The 17,063-nt window shown below is 34.2% G+C and overlaps 1 protein-coding gene across 3 annotated transcripts; it reads left to right on the top strand.

Annotated features, from left to right (window-relative positions):
* The first annotated feature begins 1,108 nt into the window (after positions 1 to 1,108).
* LOC128239148 (sodium-dependent dopamine transporter-like) lies at positions 1,109 to 15,775 on the top strand. Of its 3 annotated transcripts, none has more exons than XM_052955643.1 (15): positions 1,109 to 1,205; positions 4,549 to 4,948; positions 5,134 to 5,265; positions 6,241 to 6,393; positions 6,720 to 6,813; positions 7,921 to 8,053; positions 8,371 to 8,505; positions 9,290 to 9,393; positions 9,641 to 9,765; positions 10,352 to 10,464; positions 11,302 to 11,433; positions 12,009 to 12,108; positions 13,773 to 13,873; positions 15,002 to 15,178; positions 15,422 to 15,775. In XM_052955643.1, the coding sequence occupies exons 2-15, from the start codon at positions 4,636 to 4,638 to the stop codon at positions 15,569 to 15,571; spliced, it is 1,962 nt and encodes a 653-aa protein (XP_052811603.1). In that variant the 5' UTR covers positions 1,109 to 1,205; positions 4,549 to 4,635; the 3' UTR covers positions 15,572 to 15,775. The 3 variants fall into 3 exon arrangements, with proteins under 3 accessions (XP_052811603.1, XP_052811605.1, XP_052811604.1); XM_052955644.1 differs by having other exon boundaries at positions 1,153 to 1,201; XM_052955645.1 differs by lacking the exon at positions 11,302 to 11,433.
* The last annotated feature ends 1,288 nt before the right edge of the window (positions 15,776 to 17,063 follow it).

Genomic DNA, 17,063 nt, shown 5'->3' on the forward strand with positions numbered 1-17,063 from the left:
GTCATTTAAAAATGTCTGTATTATATTCGGGCCCTGCTTTAAATTATCCGCTTAATCTTGAAAATAGTCAAAAAAGACTTTAAGTGTGGTCAGCCTAATTTTTCGATTTTTTAATTATTTTCCGAAATTCACTTGGCCTTTCTCGACTTGAGCCATGCATTTGTTTCGTTTGAATTTTGTAGCTACGATTCGCGCTACCTACAGTATATTTATAGTTTTTTACTGCCCTTAACTTTTTCAAAGTTTGCTGGTGATCGGTTGAAATCATATCAAGAGGGTGCTTTCTTATGCTTTGAAGTGTGTATCATTACATTTTCTACTAAACCAAGACATCCTCTCCGTACGTGAATATTTCATAAAGGTTCCATGTTTACTTTTTGAAGTATTTGTCACCGCGAGACGTTAAATTCTCAGTAAAGAACGATCTTAAGTTTTGTATACGATATAACATGATAATCGCAAACTAGGAATAGTCGTTATTCTTATGAAGAACAAATACATGGGTGAATTCGGCTTTCTAGGTTCTTACACATGCAAAGGCAATAATTGAAAAGGCAACATAGAGGGTTTGCTAGTTTACATGCCAACTCCTTTAAAAAAAGTTAGTGATGAGGACCAGAAGCCTTGCATGTTGATAAATCGAAGGAATTATCAGATAGGGTTATCGGACATGCATTTGGATTTAAATCGACACAAGCAAGGAGGGTAATTGACAGTCAGAAAACAAGATAGTTTTCAAATAATTATAGCTTTTTCCTCGCAGCTTCTATGGTCCAAAAAGGCCTACGCTTACCCGATAATCAGCTACCATAACGTTATACCATAATCATCAATACCCAAGACAGACACAATCGTAACAGCGTGTACATTGATAGCGGGTGCGAATATTAAGTCAGTTAAGTTACAATCCAGATTAAGTATAGGAAATCAACAAATAATATCATTCTGTAATATGTCCGTAAGTAGCATATGCATGTTAATAAAAAGTGTATGTCATTGCTTTTCAAGCAATATTGCATTTTTATGTAATTGAATAATTTATCTGTAGGTAGTAATCAGTCTTATTTATAGGAAAGCGTGTAAACCAGTCTTTGGTTATAAGTTTAACTTGTTTGCAACTGTTTGATATTAATCGTTGAAGACTGTGATCATAAACAAGCCAGACAGACTAAACAGAAGTGATTGGATATTAATTTTGCCTGTGGGTAAGTTATGTATATATTACATTGTTCTTAAAGGCCTAGTTTAAGCCTTCTATAAGTGACCCACCCATTTGAACACAACCTCAGTATGTTAATTGATCTTAATCTAATTACCTAATTGTCTTATAAGATCTCCGATCTGAGTATCCTGCTGTGCAGTTTTGGACGTTTAATTATAGAAATGGACCCTTAATGGCCCTGATCCAAAAACCGAATACACAGGAAATTGGCCCCTACTGTGACACCAGTACAATTAGCAGGACATGCACAACAGGGGATTATTATGCCAAATAATCCTTAAACTAGGCTTTTAATGCGTACAATCTTTGTTTCAAACTATATAAAACATCCTTGTAAGCAAATTACGATTTTAATTGATAAAGCCTTTACTATCAAATAAACGAGCAACCGCAAATGCACGCACAGGCAAGAAACGGGTAAAGATACGTTTCACAAATTATTAAGTCGTACCAGGATATGAAAAAATGTAAAAACAAAAGTCTTTGTAAACAATTGCCATTGTGTACAGGAGTCTATGATCGGCCGTACAGCAATTACGGGCCGCTTTGAAAAGAAACTAATGGTGCGTAATAAGAAAACTCATTATACGTTGCATAATAGAGAACAATATATTCACCAAGATACACCAAAACAATTGGATATCTACACTCGAAACTCATATAAATAAATATCACTCGAAGAGAAAAGGATTGAAAACAGTACATTGTATCGAAAGTTATAGACTTCCCATAGTAATGTTATTAATGTAACTCGCACATGGTAAAATGCACTTTTTTAAATTACGATTTAAGGTGTGGCAAATCATAAGGAGTGTTAAAATGAAAATACTAAAAGTTGGAACCCTTCAGCAAATGTTTATATTCGCTCAAATATCGTCTTTGAAGACCACAATTTGCATTAGCGTAAATAAACCGATTAAACATTTATTACGGCTGCGATTTTGCGTGATTGGTTGACATTATCACGTGATGTTATCAATTTATTATTAACAGGTCAACATATTCATCAATTTTGTTAACGTCTCAGTGGTCGTGTAGACTAGACGGCTGTTTTTATATTTTTTCTTGGCTTTACCGGCGTGGGTTCGATCCCCACTAAAACCAAAATACTTTAGTTATGATATAACTGTATTTTTTCTGCAATTTCGATTTTGATAAGTAAAATAATGATAAAATAAGTGCTTTTTGATGCATCAACGGGTATACTTGGTCCAAAAACATGAGCAAGTCAATTTTAACATTTAACGTATGCCGTCTGAAACTACACCACCTAACTCAAACAACACACAGTGGCTGAACATGGAACATTCACTCGACCAAGCATTCAACCAGCATGTTGACAACATACTTGTAGCAGGTGATTTTAACATCAACAGCTTGAATTCGTCAAATAAAATGTGTAGATTGATAGACTCCCTATATTCTAAATTCTGAACAGCTCATTAACTCACCAACTCACTTCATCGAGCACTCTAGTTCACTTATTGACCTCATGTTCATTAAACACACTAATCAAGTTATTTCAAGTTTCGTCGCAGATCCAATTGTTCCAAATCTTGTCCGGTTTCACTGTCCGACTGTTGCTGTCGTAAAATTCACAAAACCTAAGCAGACTTACTTTCAGGACCAAATATGGTTATATGACAAAAGCGATTATGTAAAATATAACGATAAACTCAGATCCACCGACTGGTCGTTCATCGAAAACAATCAACATCTAGATGCTACCGCAGACATAATCGCAAGCTCAATCTTAAAATCAGCCTCTGGGAGCATTCCAAATAAAAACGTAACTATTCGTTCAGGCGACGTCCCTTGTATAAACAAAGAGGTAAAACAACGAATCAGAAAACGTAACAAATTACACCGAAAAGCTAAACTTTCAAATAATGCACTGGCTTGGGAACAATTCAGTACCTATCGCATAAAATAATAAACAAAATAAACTCTGATCACATAACAACTAAAGTATGGTTCAAACTAGCTAAACAACTAACTCAAAAACAAACATCTTCACCAATTCCAACTCTTATTGATGGAACAATTAATGCGGAATCCGATGAAGAAAAGGCAGACCTTCTAAACCCCAGCAACATCCCCTTTTTACAGTTGAAAACGTTCCATCCACTTTCCTCTCAGAAATATTATTGACAAGCCAGGACGTTAGAGGTGCAATTTCCTGTATTGATCCTAGTAAAGCCAGTGGTCCTGACTCGATTAGTCCTAAACTTATTAAAGAGGGCAAAGACGAACTTGCTGTACCTCTCTCGAAATATTTTAAAAGATTGTTGGCAAACACTACCTTCCCTCCTCCATGGAAGTTGGCGAACGTCTGCCCCATTTTCAAAAAAACTGATTCATCTAGTCCCGGCAATTATAGACCAATATCACTTCTAAGTTGTATTGGCAAACTCATGGAGCGCTGTATCCACAAATACCTCTACAACTACCTCATCTCGAATAAAATACTTACAATCTGGTTTCATCAAAGGCGATTCTAGCGTCAACCAGTTAGCTTTCTTTTACAACGACGTCAGCAAAACCTTAGATGAAGGGAAAGAAGTAAGGGCTGTCTTTTGTGACGTTTCAAATGCTTTCGACCGAGTTTGGCATCATGGCCTTATTCATAAGCTGTCATCCATCGGTATAAGTGCTTCACTTCTTCATGGGTTTTCCTCTTATCTTTCTGACCGCAAACAACTGGTAGTCTTATCCAACTCTGCTTCAAGAATCCTCACTATCAACGCTGGTGTTCCTCAAGGATCTATCCTTGGTCCTTGATGTTACTGTTTAATGATTTTAACAATCTATTTTAAATAATTAAACAGTGTGAGACAGTATTCAGCTTTATGAGGATTATATAATTATAAGAAAGAATAAATTAAAAAACAGAGTAACACCAAAGAAACATATAGACAGTTTTAAAAATAGCATAAACTTTACATGTACACTTGTACGCATTTTGTAAAATTCAAGATTAGAAGAAGGTCATTGCAAACAGAACAGTAATGAACATTAATATTTTGACGGATGTAATTATTATTGCAAGATATTTGATACATTTGTTTTAATTGTATATATACCATAAAAGCTATAAGCATGTTGTGTTTCTTAAAGATAAGGAAACGACGAAGCATTTATCGGATGGACCTGTAATCATATTATGAAAGGTTATACATATATCATATTGCCCTCAGTCGTTACAGTGATTAAGGTGAAAATCAAGACAGCAGATGTGAACAGTAAAGGCATCTGGCGTATGAAATGAAATTAAACTATTAACAAAAAGTAAAAATTCTGTACCGTAAAATATGTTTGTTTGACAGAAATACGCCAAGCGTGTCCAACTTCGTAATATCTGATACAAGTTCATCGGCCGGATATGTGTTGATCTGTTAACATAACAAAAGAAAATGAACGCAGCCGCAAACAAGTTAGAACTTCAGAGATTGAATGGAGTGGATAGAAATGCAGTCGAATTTGGAGCAGGATGTGAAAGCACAGACGTTAAAGATGATGTCGCATTGGACATTTATGTTAACGATGGAAGTGTCATATACAGTGGCGACTATGCACCTGGTTCTAATGATTTTAGCTCAACAAGACCGAAAGCGGTAAGAGAGAAGTGGTCAGGGCGGTTTGAGTTTCTCCTCTCTGTTGTGGGTTACACAGTGGGGCTGGGAAACATTTGGAGGTTCCCGTATTTTGTAAAGCGTAATGGCGGAGGTATGTAAATAAAAATAATATATAATTAGAACAGAATCGAAATAAATATATTTATATACCTTAATAAGTAGCAGTTTTCTTGCGGATATTAAATGCAATACTACATAAAACACGTGTTTTTCAAAAATCTGTACGAACGTTGAGTCTCAAGTTATATTATTATTAAAAAAATATCCTTGTCACAGGTGTTGCTCTGATTCCTTTCCTGCTATTTTTGGTCACGTGTGGAGGACCCCTTTACTACATCGAGGTTTGCCTTGGCCAGTTCTCTGGGAAGTCCCCTTTTAACGTCTGGGATATATGTCCGTTATTTAGAGGTACGTTGAAAGAAGTGTTTTGTCATCAGTTTTTTCATGCTTAAAGTATTTGTCATGACCAATTGTATATATATTATAATATATTATACCTAATGTTTGCTTAGGATAACCTGACTTCATAATTGTTTCGGAATATAGAGCTTTTATAAGAAATATTTACTGCTAGTATATACGTAGTCATCAACTGTAAAAGACAATTTTGTATTTGACCAAATAAGTGTTTCGTCAAAAGTTTAATAACAAATTAATGAAGTCTTCTAGGTCGACTTATCAAATTCAACCAATTGGAATTTCGGAAGTGTTAGTTAGTCATTTAACGAGACTGAAAATAAAGCTTAATATTGCAATATTAAATATCCGAAATTAGATGTACTTGAATGATTGCGCTAGACATAATCATATGCCGAAGTCATTTGAATGAATTTCTGGCAACATTCCTGTAGATGAATAACAATGTATGCTGGAGTGAACTAAATGGCATTGTATTAATATTCCTTATTTTCTTCAAAAACGATAATCTCGTTAGTGGTATCTTAAGTTGATTATTAGCTTTAGCAGAATTTGAATTGTATATATGTCGCCTATTAAAGATGAGATGTGCTAAGACTAATATGTTCGATATAATTTGTTTCAAGCTCAATTATTCTACATTTCGTAATAATTATACAGTCAGAACAATTAAGACTTTTAAGTTGCTAGTATCGCCTGGGTATGCTCAAACCCATGATTTGATAATTGCATTCTTAAGGTTAGTACCAACTTTTATAACTAGCGGTTTGTGATTGTTGTGCTTTTCAGTAAATTTATATTCAAAATATGCCAAATATTAAAAAATAACATAATGCAACAGAAACTTTGGCGACAAGCTCAGTAGCCAAAACACAGGACACACAGCATCACAATGCTATAAAGACAGAGAAAATAAACATAACATAAGTTTTATTGGTACATTTTGTGGTTCCTGCCTTTTTCAAGGAATTGGTTTTGTGATGGTTGGACTATCCCTATTAGTCATCTGGTACTTCGGGTCCTGTTTTGCCTGGATCATCTACTTCCTCATTCACTCCTTCCACTCCAGCCTTGCTTGGGCCTCGTGTGGTCAGCCTTGGAATACGGAGCTATGCATAGGTACGGTTCAAGTTTCTAAAAAAGCATTACTGTTATTGTAATAATGATCTTTGAATCACTTTAACTTTTGCATATAATTGATTCCATCAGATACGTTTATTTTAAAACTGTCATTGTATGCATCCGACACTAAAATGAAGCAAAATTATTTTTCACACTAATAGTAGTATACTATTTGACCATATTGAAAAAAACCAGACTGACGGTTATACACTTTTTTACCATTTCGTTGCGCATGCTCGTGTACTTCACAATCATATCAATTTTATGTTTGATATCCGCACGTGATTATCTTCCGTGGATTTCTAGCAACCGAATAATTTCAGATGTTTCAACGAATTTTACGGAAAAGAAGTTACAGCTGTCATCAAACATGTCTGATACTTTTAATTTTACTACGTCCGCCACAGAATTTTGGGAGTAAGCGAAATGTGCACTATGAGTAGATGTATTACTTTTTTGATTAACTGCATAGTATTTTCTTGCCGTTGTAATAAAGTTAAAAAAGAGAAACGTCCTGTTACGTTGATTAGATTTTCAATTAAGATAAAAACTCAGAGTAATTGACAAACACTGTTTATTGTTACTCCGTAAAAGAATCATTGACATGGAAATAATTACAACCCCAGCTACCAGTTACCAATGTGTACATACAACTGGGCTCATTTTTACTTTTGAGTTGGAGTTTTAAAGTACAACTGATATTCGAAAAAAAAAGGTAAATATAGATTCATACCTTTTATACGATTTATACATTTTAGTTAAATGTGTTTTATTTTAAGTCCCTGAACAACATTTTAATATTCGCTTTTCTGAGTCTGAATCTCAAAGTTAGACTCAACAGGTGAGAGTAGCCATGCTGGAATTCGCCAGCTCACGGACAAAGAAAAATATTAAACCCGTATTGAATTCCCTTTTAATCATTACACAATTACAACCCTTACTGGAGAACTTTGTCTGTGGTATCATGGAAACAATTGCGGCAATATTTAAAATAAATAATTTATTCGTGCTTCAAATGGCACCATAAAAAAGTTTTAACGCTGCATGCAAGAAATGATGCTGCATTCAATCCAGCACTATTTAGAGAACGATTGGACTATTTACACAATCGGAATCACTGCGCGCATATCCATAACAACCACATATGTCGCATATCTATACGGAAATTTTCACTACGCACAAAAGAATTCCTCGAACTCCAACTGAGGTGGGAGTAAAAGAATCTACCGTAGCCGTTCGTGTAAGTAAGGTTCATCCCAACCCAGAAAACCTCGTTTCCGCAAAACACCTTACGCTCTGGATGGGAAGAACCTTTCTAACACTCGCGACAATAGAAGATACTTATAGTCATGTGACATTCTACAAACTATCTGATGATGATATATTTTTTTTCTCAATCTTTTTTAAACGATTACGTTCCAATTATATAAATATTCATAATTTTACTGACATCGACCTTTGTATTAAAGATTAAATTCAAATTAATCTTGTACTTTCTACTTGTTCACCCGGGTTGTTTCGCAGGAATAATGTTTTGGCAAGGTCACGTGGTATAGACGACTTAGGATCTGTACAGTTGCACCTACTTGGTTGCCAGGCACTCGGGTGGCTTATTGTGTTCCTCTGCATATGTAAAGGTGTCAAGTCACTCGGAAAAGTGAGTAATTTTTACTCCCATTTTGTTCCTCGAAATATCATGTTAAAACTGCATAATGAACATAATGCTAGTCGGCTGATGTATGGGCTGTATCACTCCGAGTTTCTTGTTTAAAGAGGCCGGAGAAGGGAGCGATCATGTAACTTTACATAATGAATGCGATATGATTCAATATTACGAAACAATTAATTTGTTGTTGTTTAAACGTTTGGATGTGAGAAATTAACAGGTACTGTTTTATAAAAAATATTGTTCAGTTGATATAGTTGATACTTTTTCATACACGTATAATTATTTTTATTGTACACCGTTTGTAGGTTGTGTACGTGACGGCGACATTGCCCTACGTATTGCTGACTGTGCTCCTGATTCGCGGCGTGACTTTAGATGGTGCAGTTGACGGAATTAAGCACTACATTTATCCAGACTTTAGCAAACTCCTGAAAGGACAGGTACAACTATTCTTATGGTATCATGTTTCCCTTTGGTCTGATTAAATGATAACTGTTGGGGAAAAAATGATGACCGTTTAATTTTCCTGGCAGTTTTGCCGAAAGTTCGATGGCAGATACACGATATTATAACATTTATGTAATCAGTGCCTTTTGTACCATAAAAATGTGTTAGGGATTGTTACAGAAGATATAATTTATAACTATTTATATCACTAATGTTTATCAAACATTTTGTTTTATTATCATTATACAATTATTCGAATTATAGTTGGCAATTATTATACTAGATACATTTTTCGTTTTGGTCTCATTGATTGATTACTGTTTGAGTATCCTCTTTTTTATTATAGTTAAATGTCGACTACCCTTACATAAAATATACACGCTATTTTGGCATTAACGTATTAAGTGCCTTTTATGCGATTGCTTTTTGTTGAAAGTGAGTTTTTTTTCTTTAAGCAAGCACAACTGTAAAATATTAAAAATCGAGTTTATTTCTTTAACGAATTCAAAAATACTGAATTCACCTCCAGAGATATTAAAAAAGTACCAGAGCGCATACCGTGAGTTATAAATTTAATCACGAAGGGTTGTTGGTAAAGTAAGTGTGTGTACCGTGACAACGTTCAATAACAAGCTTGCGTATTAGTAAGTATCGCTGTAATTCATCCGCATGATTATTAATGCACACTTTGACTGTGCTAGTGTTTGGGATTTAATGTACGAAAGAAATCAAAGAAAACACGAAAAGCTTGATGTTATTGTTCTGATAAACCAACAGTTATGGATCGAGGCTGCGGTGCAATGCTTCTATTCGCTGGGACCGGCATGGGGAGGTGTCATCACTATGGCTAGTTTCAACAAGTTCAGCCATAACGCATTCAGGTAGCAGTAGACTCGTTTGTATACGCCATTTTACATTATGAATGTAATAATGTAAGAAGGTGTTTCATTATAATATTAACTTATATCATAAATTAATAGTTTGGTTAATGTAACGTTCAACTGATAACTTAATCAACATTATTTTTCTTTATTTCATATAAAAGCACTTGTGTAAATTATCACTAATTTTGAAAAACATAAAAATTGCGTTATATAAAACATTTCTAAATTAAGAATTTGTTTTCAGAGATACGATGATCGTTTGTTTTGCGGACGGGTTTACAGGCTTTTTCAGTGGACTGGTTGTTTTTTCAGTACTTGGGTTCTTTGCAAAAGAAACCGACGTCTCTATCGACGACCTTCCATTTTCTGGTAAAGGAAAATAAAGATTTTTATATGGTTTTTCATGATAAAAAGTATATATTAAATGTTTGGTTTCAAAACGTTCAACAAGATTAAAGATTATATCTGACTTATAGCTTGATTTCGTGTAGTTGTATTCATTTAATTTAGATTTACAAATGACAACATCAATTTTATTCTAAGTATTTACTAATATGATCGGAAGCTAAAGGCTTATAAAGATCATCCTCTTCTGTATAAAGCAGTAACAAATACCTTTTGGTTGTTTTTAAAGTGCATTTATACTCTTTATGTACGACAGAAAAGTTTATTTCGTAATTGAATCTATTTTACATTATCTTAAAGCTCAATTTGAATTGATTTTATGAATTAATAAATCTCAAAACGAGCATCAAATTCTGTTTCTGGTGTTATAAATGTAACCGGATTAAGTCAATGGTGTAAGAGTTTCATCCATTTCGAGTAGATTTTGAGTTTATTATACTCATGACTCTATTTGTGTTAATCACCTTGAATACCACTCGAAAATGCATTGTCACAGTCTATTAATGATTACCAGAATCTCGTGGTCGCATACTGAACTTGTGTGTTTCAGGTGCATCCCTGGCGTTCATTGCCTACCCAGAAGCACTGAGCAGACTTCCATTACCAAACCTCTGGGCTGTGCTGTTTTTCATCACTCTCATTTTAGTTGGCGTCGACTCAACTGTACGTTCAAAGATCGCTACCATTTCACAATTTTCAGTATAACCGTTATAACTATTAAACATGGTAGGTAATACTTATGAGTCTATATGTTTGGGTAGCACAGAATAACAATATCTGTCATGTGTTTCCGTTTCTATTCGAAACGGACACACAAAATAGATATTTTTTCTAGCATACATTAAATAACATATGTTGTGTAGAAAATATATAAAAAGGCGCATTTTTGTACATATCAACAAAAAGCGCGTGCGATGATGTTTACTGACGTCATGACGCGCAGTAATTTGTATTCACTGCATACGTCAATAAGTTCCTTCGACATAACGTCTTTTAAGGGTTATTTTGTTTCGTTTTTTTAAAGTTTATTTTTGTAAAGTTAATTTAAATGGAACTCATCTATTTAAATTTCAAAATTATGATTACATAACGTGTATTATAAAAGAAATTGAAATTATTACGTCACAGCGCGTGACTCATCTGGCATGGGGGGATGCCAGATGGAGTTTTCCAGCACGGCTGAATTCATCGGAAATGTCCATCCGGTGTGCTAGAAAGGTTATTCCGTTAGTTACTTGAACATCAAATATTGAATTAGAATATACATTCACATAAATCGTGTTCAATTAGCGTCAGGTAGTATCAAATTTTGATGATTCGATGAACGCTCGTATTTATTCAACATTACTGAATAATTGACTGGTAAGGTCCAAGTCATGTCTTTTTTCTTACTGACCATTTTTTGTTCGTCTCAGTAGTTTCCATTGTATTATTCAAAATTGATTTATTCAACAATTGAAATCAATCATATCATCAGATTAACTCGGACACTGATTTCAGTTTGGGACGTTTGAAATGGTGATAAATACGATCGTTGACTATGATTTTCGTCGGCTCCACCGATATCGCATCCACATCACCTCTTTGCTTACCGTCCTGATGATTGTCGGCAGCATCCCGCTGTGCACATCTGTAAGTCATTTAAAGATTGATATTTGACCGTTTACTCAACCGTTACATTGTAAAGTAGCGTTCATTCAATAAAACTCATAGTAACAATGAGGCATTGCAAATAAATATCAGAGTGATTTTAAGCTACTAAATTCATTCTTCTTTTTATCAAAGGAGCTTGGCCGTTAACTTATTTTTTTATGTAATGTACATGAAAAATCGAGTTCTCATAACACAATTTTTACTATTTCCTAATTATATGCATAAGAAACAAAATTACCTGGTAAAACATTATGGTCCTGGTCAGTATTTTCTTACAATGATAAAATGTAAAAATAAAACTCACTATGTCGTAACAAAGCATGAAATACAAAACAGGAGCAAACCTACATGGTGCATGTTTGGTATAATATAGTCTTTTCTTCTTTCAAAAAAATCATATGTCTTCGAATCTAATGATACACGTATCATTCAAACACTAAATATCGTTTTGATATTGATTATTTTGCGTGTTGACATGCTAGTTCTGTTTTTCTCTAAACCTAGATCATGACGCTTTTGTAGCTGCTCAAAAGGATACCGTGTTGATTTTTCAGGGAGGATACTATATCTTTATGCTGACTGACTGGTATATCGCAACCTTCAACATCGTGTTTGTTGCCCTGTTGGAAACGATCATCATTTCTTGGATATACGGTAAACGGGGAACAATCAAAAGTGTCAATTATTGGAATATTTCATACCTGTTAGCGTCACGTCTTAATTACTTTATGCTAGTATAATGCTTATGCTGTTCGATTGAAAGTATTTTTTGTTATACACACCTGGCTGTATTGTTCCGTGTCACACAATACCATACGTAACAATAGTGCGCAGCGTAAAACTACTTTCGCATTACCAAGCCAAAACAGAAATGTTGTGGTCAAATTTAATCATATAAAATGAATGAAAACAACACTACGTTATTCGGTTGATACGTGTCCACTGAACCCATCGACGATGGTTTAGGGGATGCAAACGAATATTTGATCAAACGTTTAGTATTCGAAAGTCAAAATCGGTGTTCGAATATTCGATATTTTGATGTTGAATAAATAGAATAATAAAGTTTAAAAGTATAAAGTTTGTTTGTCGTGTTCTTACAACGATTGGCCCATAATGCCAGAGGTGTGAATGTGATTAAAATGCATTTAACACGCGTCATATATCATTGAGGGACATATCGTCGGGTACTATAAAAATTTCAAGCAACTTTACAATAACTGGCTATTACACAAGTGACATCAAACATTTCAGTTATGTTCAGTAAATTTAAATGTCTTTGCCAATTTAGGATTTAATAAAAGGGAATTCGCACCAATGTGTTGTCTTGGCTAAAAATTAAGCTGTGCAACATTGCTCAAATCGCCGTGACGGTATGAATGACATGTTCTACAAAAATGTAGTTACATGTATAAGCTTTTAACTGATTTCCATGTTTCGATATAATTTTCGTGCTTTGAAATGTAACTGTAGAGTTAAGTGTTTTAGGATATATTTTCTCTATTGATGTACAATACAAGAGTCAAAACAGTTATATTTAATAGAGATAAATCCTAGAACGAGGTTGCTCGTCCTATGGAAAGACCCTCCATTGGCGCATAACATAACGCAATTTGCCCAGGAATCAATTTATTTCACTAAGTGTACAAATATGAAGGCAGTGAAATTGAAAATATTCGATTTTGTTTTATTTGTCAATAATGTATTGCTTTCTTTTTCTTTTTGAAAAAATGGAGGATTTCAAAGGCTCATTTGGGGAAATAAGGGTTCGCTGCGCTTACTGGCTACGACAAAATAGGGTTAAAATGCCCCGGCTATTACTTTACTATTTATAATAATAATAGTTTACTACAACAACCTAAAAATGTATTTTGGTAATCAAATATTCGAATATTCGATCGAAAGAATTACCGAATATTCGAATATCCATTTTGCCATTCGTTTGCATAACTAGTAATTTTAAATCGTATACAGACTTCCAACAAACTCCAGGTGATAGAACCCTACAAATTTACAGACAGAAATGATAGTTGCTAATATGTTTTTTTATATCGTTTTATCGCTGATTCTTTACAAACCAAGTAAACTTTTGATTTATTAAACTTCTTACAATTTGTTTTATACATATGCATTCAAACCACTGACATTGCCAAATGGTGCAGTTATATTTTAAATTTATATTAGGTTAAACGAAATCATTTACTTACCATTCTTGTCAATGGGCAGTCTAATTTTTACCAAGAAGGCGATTTCGATACGTTGGATTTAGTCTGGTCCTTATTTGGATGCTCTCCATGTTATACTGCTTTCCTTTCCAGGCGCAAACCGTTTTAGTCAAGACATCGAGATGATGACGGGCAACCGCCCCTCTCTGTTAGTCCGAATATTCTGGTCCTTAATCATACCTATGTTCATATCCGTAAGTTATTTATGATTAATGTTGCAACTGTATATCAATGAATAGCGCCCAGTTGATACGTTTATTAATGTAAGCTCAAACGCAGCTGGCATTAATCTAGAGAGTTATTTTCGGTATGAATAGTAATGTTTAAAGGTGATATATTGTCAAAGCCTTAATGTCAGCGATTACGAATTGTGCATTAATTTTAAGTTTGACCATTACTTCGAAATCGTACGAAATATAGTTATTTAAATTGAAACACATACTGCAAGAGATAATATGCAAATGCAATACCCATACACCAGTTTTAGTACTTGTCGAATATTGCCCCTTGTTTGACTGATAAAACATCATCGGCTCTCATTCTGCTGCGCTCCTACATATTTTTTTGCAATTCCAAAGCTTAGAAATCCAACAAATTGTATTTCCCACATAATCACTTCACGCTGTAAAGGTATCGTTTTGTGAGTATCTTGTGACTTCATATCATTTTGTTATTAATTGAACAGTATAGCTTTGTAGAGGAAAAAATTGTAAATATTATACAGATCAAATCTGTTAAAAAAAACTTTACTAGCCTTGAAACATTGCAATGCCTGTATTTTAACTTTCGACTTCAGGTGAAATAAAGAACAAAACTACAAATTGCAATCAAATTATCTATGAAGTATTTTAAGACTTTTTTTCATACTTTGGTAATCACCAGGCAATATTCTTTCATATGATACTTTAATTACTTGGGGACACCAGACATCAACATTTAGTATTATTACCACTAGCCTGATGCTATGGCAAGCTCATTTGTACAGTTTGTAGGTTCTTCTTTTCCACACTGGAATTTCTTTGGTCAGACAACTCACGTTAAGATTTGTTTGGATTACAAAATATTATTATGCTTCCGTTATTTTATTATTATGTGTATTGATACCGCACGTTTTTGTTTTACTAAACAAATAAGTATTATTTTGAGTAAGGTGCGTTCTGTGCCGATAATTTTTTATCTGATTCTGTGAAGTTCTTTAATTGAGAAAACGTTGTCCTAAGATATATTCAACTAGGCTCAACTTTGTTGTTTATGAAGTAAGAAAGTCTGTGCTAGAAATCTTATACAGGAAATTAATATGATTTTATAATTATATTTACAAGACAATTCTGATCTCCTCGGCGATCAACTTTGACGCACCCTCGTTCGGCAAGGGAGGCTACCAGTACCCGGACTATGCTGTTGTGCTGGGTAATGTGCTCGCCTTCGCTCCGCTGATCAGCATATTTGCTGTGGCCGCTGTTTTGGTGGCTATTAAAGGCACGGGCACAATAACACGGGTCAGTTTCTAGTCTTTGATATTATTTTAAAATATAATTAAGTGTGCATTGATTGCAATCAAAATGACGTAGTAAAACAAAAACACTCAATCAATTTGTTCTCATATGTTCAGCTGCTTTCCATCTCTGGGGTGCATCGGTATAGGTGTTGACGTGCTATCCCAAACTGATCTGTGTAATGTTAAACTTTTCCTAGTCTTGTTCGTCGGCATCCTTAGAAATGACGAATTAATACCTTTACAGAGAATCGGCCAGCTAACACGACCGTCTAAGGAATGGCACCCGAACGACGGGAAAGCCGGGCTGATATTTAGGAGCAAGTCCTACACATACCGAAAAACACTTCAAGACAGAATCATATACGATGTCCTAGGGTTGCGGTCGAACACTTAGAAGCATAAAACTATAGTATGATTATGATCACTTTGAGAATTGAAAGGAGTGTATTTGTTTGTAAGTTTTGTTTAATGAAGTCTATGAAATAAGTCAGTATTAAGTTAAAAACAAACACTAGTGTTTAATATTACTTTTGGTGTATATCATTGTATACATGAGTGCTTTGTTTTCATAACTTCTAATGTCTAAATAAACATAGTTGTGGATGAATATAATTCTCTAGTTATCATATCCAATTTAGTAGCGGAAATGAGAGTGGTAATGTTGGAAAGGTGTCCACCTTTCACCCAAAAGGTTGTTGTTTCGAGGATTCCAGCGGTACTTTCATATGACCATTTAAAAGGACACAAGTTCAGGTTTCTACCAAGGATACAGACTCGCGAGTGATTCATTTAATGTTCATCTGTCTTTTCAATTGATCTAAAATCATCTTAATATATAACTTTCCACGAGATAACATGCAAATTAGAAGAAAATAAAAGTTATATGCGAGGATTGTTGAAGACACATCGAAATGTATAGAATTAATAGCTTAGGTTGTAAAGACATGTTTTTCAACACACATTTGGTCAATTGGCCAATATTCTACTTTTTTAGTTTGTTAACAAGTGCATCCATTTTTCGTAAACGAAACTGATGAAATAAAACAGATCCATTCAAGCATGCCATGCATTTGTTTATAATATAGTAAAGGTCCATTTTGGTCTGTTTATTACTACGCTTACAAAGTGGGAATGGACGGTCCTCAATGAAATGGCTTCAAACGTAATTCTTATTTAGTTGTGAGGTTCAATATTGTGAAAGAGTAGAATAAACCATCTTTGCAATATATTTTGGTGAAATCAAAATATAAAAATAATCATATTACTGCCGACTTGTTAAAAATTCGTTTGCATCTTTAAAGAAAATTATTTCGACAAAACAATTGTGTGTAAACAGTTTCGAGAATATCCGCTCCACAATGTGTGGGCGGTTTACCGGATGCCGCGAAAGAGTGTCCCGGCATTGACTAATAGAGCAAACTTGAGACAGATTCTATGCGATAAGAAGCAAAAAAGCGAACATAAATGAGAGAAATACAACTCATTATAATTTACAAATGAATCGTAATTCTTGCCCCATATTCTTAGACCATGTTCAGAAATATTCAAGGTTTTATATCCCCTAACGTCGAATACCACGTATTTATTTGATTCATTAGAAGAGGCCAGGTCTCCGACGAGTCGACTCTGAATGTCAAACTAAAGAATCGCCGCCGATCACATCGATTCAATAATATAAAACTTAAATATGAAAAACTTTCAATTGCGAAATTAATCTTAAAAACGGTATATGATTTAAACAATGAATGTATATCAGTTTGATTGAATATACACTTATCTTTATCTCACACCAGCTTTATGGTGTTATTAACCGTTTAAATACATTATAGTTACATGGTGTTGAGACCTTCGAATGATATTCTCATAAAATCACTAGTTTATGTGTA

The sequence above is a fragment of the Mya arenaria genome, chromosome 6 (assembly GCF_026914265.1).
Source record: "Mya arenaria isolate MELC-2E11 chromosome 6, ASM2691426v1".
Classification (NCBI taxonomy): Eukaryota; Metazoa; Mollusca; class Bivalvia; order Myida; family Myidae; genus Mya; species Mya arenaria.

Excerpts from the sequence above, each read along its gene's own strand:
- LOC128239148 (XM_052955643.1), top strand. The coding sequence starts at position 4,636 with ATGAACGCAGCCGCAAACAAGTTAGAACTTCAGAGATTGAATGGAGTG. Across the intron at positions 8,506-9,289 it reads GCAAACTCCTGAAAGGACAG|TTATGGATCGAGGCTGCGGT; the intron begins GTACAACTATTC and ends ATAAACCAACAG. Across the intron at positions 12,109-13,772 it reads CATCATTTCTTGGATATACG|GCGCAAACCGTTTTAGTCAA; the intron begins GTAAACGGGGAA and ends TTTCCTTTCCAG.